This window comes from Salvelinus namaycush, unplaced genomic scaffold (assembly GCF_016432855.1).
Source record: "Salvelinus namaycush isolate Seneca unplaced genomic scaffold, SaNama_1.0 Scaffold1976, whole genome shotgun sequence".
In the NCBI taxonomy this organism is placed as follows: domain Eukaryota; kingdom Metazoa; phylum Chordata; class Actinopteri; order Salmoniformes; family Salmonidae; genus Salvelinus; species Salvelinus namaycush.
In genome coordinates, this window is record NW_024058759.1 from 1 (window position 1) to 5000 (window position 5000).

At 49.2% G+C, this 5000-nt stretch overlaps 1 protein-coding gene across 1 annotated transcript; it reads left to right on the forward strand.

The window, feature by feature from the left end:
• The first annotated feature begins 6 nt into the window (after positions 1–6).
• LOC120037898 (mucin-1-like) lies at positions 7–3064 on the forward strand. The gene is made up of 2 exons (XM_038983864.1): positions 7–237; positions 659–3064. The coding sequence occupies exons 1-2, from the start codon at positions 180–182 to the stop codon at positions 2125–2127; spliced, it is 1527 nt and encodes a 508-aa protein (XP_038839792.1). The 5' UTR covers positions 7–179; the 3' UTR covers positions 2128–3064.
• The last annotated feature ends 1936 nt before the right edge of the window (positions 3065–5000 follow it).

Below are 5000 nucleotides of genomic sequence, written 5' to 3' on the forward strand. Positions count from 1 at the left end.
CGCCCCGGTCTGCTAAGACCCATCAGGACGCACCACTGCCCCAGGGAGCCAATAAGGAAGGACCACTGCCCCAGGGAGCCAATAAGGAAGGACCACTGCCCCAGGGAGCCAATAAGGAAGGACCACTGCCCCAGGGAGCCAATAAGGAAGGACCACTGCCCCAGGGAGCCAATAAGGAGATGGCAGCGGTACCAAGATCCAATCAGGAGGCATCAGCCATCCCACCACCAAAGAAAGGTATGCCTGGACCGTAGAGCAGGTAGAGCAGGTAGAGCAGGTAGAGCAGGGGGGAATGACGATCACCTTACTCATTGGGTCTTGCCCTTAGAGTAACTGGACACAGGGATGTAGTTGAAGACTGTTAAAGAAATGCACCAAGGTTCTCCTCCAACTCATCACTTTGAACACATTGTAACGAAATGCATCTCTCTCTCTCTCTCTTTTTCTCTCTCTCTTTCTCTCTCTCTGTCTCTCTCTCTCTCTTTCTCTCTCTCTGTCTTCTCTGTCTCTCTCTCTCTCTCTCTCTTTCTCTCTCTCTGTCTTCTCTGTCTCTCTCTCTCTCTCTCTCTCTTCTCTCCTCTCTCTCTCTCTCTCTCTCTCTCTCTCTCTCTCCTGATGTCCTGACCCATCCTCCTCTCTCAACTCTTGGTAAGGTAAGGAGCCTGCCTATCCAACTCTGACACTGTACTCACACCAGCTATACGTCCATCTGCCGATCCCCTGAACCTTAGTGACCTCCTAGCTCGGCCCGTGAAAGGTCGCTGTCATGACACTCACAACCTCTCCACTTCGACTCTGAATTTCGCGGCGGGTTCCGCAAGGCCCTCGGCGACTGTTGCCGAGGCGGGGAGCAGCAGCAGCCTGGCCCAGTTGATGTCTGAGCATGATCAGAAGAGTCAGAGGGCGGGACTCCCCTCGCTGTCCTCATCTCCACTGGCTGCTCTTTCTGGCCTCTCATTGGGCACTCTAGCGTTGTTAAACTCCAGCTCCGCCCCCATGGCTACGAGTCCCCCCGGCCACCTTGCCTCCTCTTTGGGTAGCTTGTCCTTAGGCAACCCCAAACTGACAGCTCCTGGCGCCAATATGGCCTCTCCCTCCTTCGGCAGCCTGAGCTCCGTCCTCCAGAGCAGCCGACCAATAGAGATAGGGTCTGGGGGAGGGGCTAAGGGAGCGGATCCAAAAGGAAGCCCGTCATTGGCTGAGCTGATCCAGGAACATTCCAACAGCAGCCCCACCCTCTACAGAACACTCCCCGGTCTCCACGGGAACAGCTCAATCCCCATTGCCCACGGCAACACAACTCAGACCCCCGCCGGACCAGCGCCAGCTCTCACACGCTCCCTGTCCCAGCTCCAACAATCCCCAGGACCTCTGAACACACACTGTTTCCCCCAGACCCAGATCACGACAACACCAGAACCTCACGTCCTCTCTCTGTCTCTGTTGGCCTCTCGCCGTCAGCCAGTAAGCACGGTGCCAGCAGCGGACCCAGACGGACAGCAAGCAGAGGTAGAACCACCTCCAGTCCGACTGGGGAAGCTCTCTCAACTAGCCTCTCAGCACCACACCGACACCCCACCATCACTCTCCCTCGCCGCACTCCTGTCACCGGGGAAACCACAGCCAAGAAGTATCCAAGAGGGTGGAGTCAGAGACAAACCCCACCCCCTTTTGTCACACACTCCCCTGAGTCTCCACCCACCACGGGGTGATCAGAGTATTGATCTAAGCGTGCTCATGGCCCAGTCGTCACACGGTGGAGCGTTGTTCGTGCGTCGCCACGACAAAGGCCTCTCCTCGCCGTCCGCGGTCGCCGTGCGGTCAGACCACCACCGCCAACGTTCCTCTGTGTTCGCTCGACCGTCCGTCTTCGCCCTGACCCTGTCGGTGCGTGCGCCCAGCCGGGGGAAGAGGAGGAGGAGGATGATGATGATGAAGGCTGTGGGAGATCTGAGGTTAGAGGTCAGAGGAGGGGGTCACCCGGCGTTTCTGTACGGAACACAGACCCAGCTGGTCAAAGCTAAAGAACAGATGCCCCTCTTACCCATAACCCCTTTCACCTTCGACACGCCCTCCCCCGACGACGTCGTACGAGCCAATCAGAAGAAGGCCTTCACCCGCGAGTAAAGGTCACTAAGGAAGTGGACTGTCTGTCGCTAGGCCGACGCCTCAAATGGCGCCCTATTTAGTGCATTACTTTAGTCTCTGTTTAAAAGTAGTGCACTGTACAGGGAATAGGGTGCCATTTGACACGTAACCAAGGTGCATGGATTGAAGAACAGCATCAGGGCGGTTGGAGGTTTTATAAAAGAAAGTTTTTTGTTTTTTTTAAACGGCTGTTTTAAAGTAATCTGAGAGTTGTATGAATACATTTAAAAGCATTTTTTTTTCTACTGTAGGCTAGGTAAGATTTTGCTCCCATTTTATTTGGAGAGTCCAGATAGCATGACCATCTACAGATGGACTATCCACACAACTCTTTGTTGATAAGCAAAATGATTAGAATAAGGGTTAGGATTAGAATAAGGATTAGGATTAGAATAAGGGTTAGGATTAGAATAAGGATTAGGATTAGAATAAGGGTTAGGATTAGAATTAGGGTTAGAATAAGGGTTAGGATTAGAATTAGGGTTAGAATAAGGGTTAGGATTAGAATTAGGGTTAGAATAAGGGTTAGGATTAAGATTAGTAGATAGTTGACATGCTACTGATCTGTGTCTAGTCTACAGACTATCCAAATGAAGTGTTACCAAGAGGTTCTGTACATATTATACTTTTGATTCGTCTGTTTTTTTGGCTGATAACATTTTATTGGATTTTGTATGTTTCTGTAATCTTTTTTTTAAGGTGAATCTCTTCTTTTCTTTTTTTGTTGCAGTGGCTCTTTTCTAGAAAGATGAGAAGTCCCTTCATTTTTAGAAAGAAAGACAGGGGGTTGTATATCTGCAGGTGTGCAGCTGCTATTGGAAATATGCACCAGTTAACCATTGTTCTGGCTCACCACCTGTGTGTGTGTGTGTGTGTGTGTGTGTGTGTGTGTGTGTGTGTGTGTGTGTGTGTGTGTGTGTGTGTGTGTGTGTGTGTGTGTGTGTGTGTGTGTGTGTGTGTGTGTGTGTGTGTGTGTGTGTGTGTTTGGAGGGGGAGACGTTTGAGTTTAGAAGACACCTGGAGTTTTTCCCACGTATGAACACACACAGTCACACACACACACACACACACACACACACACACACACACACACACACACACACACACACACACACACACACACACACACACAGTCACACACACACACAGTCACACACACACACACACACACACAGTCACACACACACACACACACAGTCACACACACACGAATAGCTTTAATGGTTTGCTAAATACAAGGTATTTTAAGTTAAGAGAATGATCTTAAGACATGAAAGCATTAATGAAATAAAAACTGAAATCTGACTGTGTTAAACTGAAAGCTTTTTATTTTTTTTTAAATCGGAACAATTGACTTGTTGAAGCGTTTCAAGCTCACACTGGAAACACACTGTTGCCATGATTTACACCCTTAAAAAATATATATTTCACACTTCACCACTATTTACAAAAAAAACACCTTAAACTACCTTTTTGAAGTATTGGGACGTAAACGGTCACACCTGACGTGTTACCAGGTGCCAAATCACGACTACCATCACATCTTCATGCTTTCAACAGTTTAATGGATCTATTTGCCAAGTGATTTTTCACCAGAAGCTAAAAGCTGACAGTCTGTACTTTCCCTTGTCTTCCATGTCACATCTGTTTTCCCTGTTTAGGCAACGATAAGACAGTTAGCTGAGTGTTGGTTCTTCAGGGGTAGTTAGCTGAGTGTTGGTTCTTCAGGGGTAGTTAGCTGAGTGTTGGTTCTTCAGGGGTAGTTAGCTGAGTGTTCAGGGGTAGGTAGCTGAGTGTTGGTTCTTCAGGGGTAGTTAGCTGAGTGTTGGTTCTTCAGGGGTAGTTAGCTGAGTGTTCAGGGGTAGTTAGCTGAGTGATGGTTCTTCAGGGGTAGTTAGCTGAGTGTTGGTTCTTCAGGGGTAGTTAGCTGAGTGTTGGTTCTTCAGGGGTAGTTAGCTGAGTGTTGGTTCTTCAGGGGTAGTTAGCTGAGTGTTGGTTCTTCAGGGGTAGTTAGCTGAGTGTTGGTTCTTCAGGGGTAGTTAGCTGAGTGTTGGTTCTTCAGGGGTAGTTAGCTGAGTGTTCAGGGGTAGGTAGCTGAGTGTTGGTTCTTCAGGGGTAGTTAGCTGAGTGTTCAGGGGTAGTTAGCTGAGTGATGGTTCTTCAGGGGTAGTTAGCTGAGTGATGGTCCTTCAGGGGTAGTTAGCTGAGTGTTGGTCCTTCAGGGGTAGTTAGCTGAGTGTTGGTTCTTCAGGGGTAGTTAGCTGAGTGTTCAGGGGTAGTTAGCTGAGTGATGGTTCTTCAGGGGTAGTTAGCTGAGTGATGGTTCTTCAGGGGTAGTTAGCTGAGTGTTGGTTCTTCAGGGGTAGTTAGCTGAGTGATGGTTCTTCAGGGGTAGTTAGCTGAGTGTTGGTTCTTCAGGGGTAGTTAGCTGAGTGATGGTTCTTCAGGGGTAGTTAGCTGAGTGATGGTCCTTCAGGGGTAGTTAGCTGAGTGTTCAGGGGTAGTTAGCTGAGTGATGGTTCTTCAGGGGTAGTTAGCTGAGTGTTCAGGGGTAGTTAGCTGAGTGATGGTTCTTCAGGGGTAGTTAGCTGAGTGATGGTCCTTCAGGGGTAGTTAGCTGAGTGTTGGTTCTTCAGGGGTAGTTAGCTGAGTGTTGGTTCTTCAGGGGTAGTTAGCTGAGTGTTGGTCCTTCAGGGGTAGTTAGCTGAGTGATGGTTCTTCAGGGGTAGTTAGCTGAGTGATGGTTCTTCAGGGGTAGTTAGCTGAGTGTTGGTTCTTCAGGGGTAGTTAGCTGAGTGTTGGTTCTTCAGGGGTAGTTAGCTGAGTGTTGGTAGTTAGCTGAGTGATGGTTC

Bases quoted from the DNA above. Each gene is read 5' to 3' on its own strand.
- LOC120037898 (XM_038983864.1), top strand. From the start codon at position 180: ATGGCAGCGGTACCAAGATCCAATCAGGAGGCATCAGCCATCCCACCA. The intron at 238-658 runs GTATGCCTGGAC...TGGTAAGGTAAG, and splicing joins CATCCCACCACCAAAGAAAG to GAGCCTGCCTATCCAACTCT.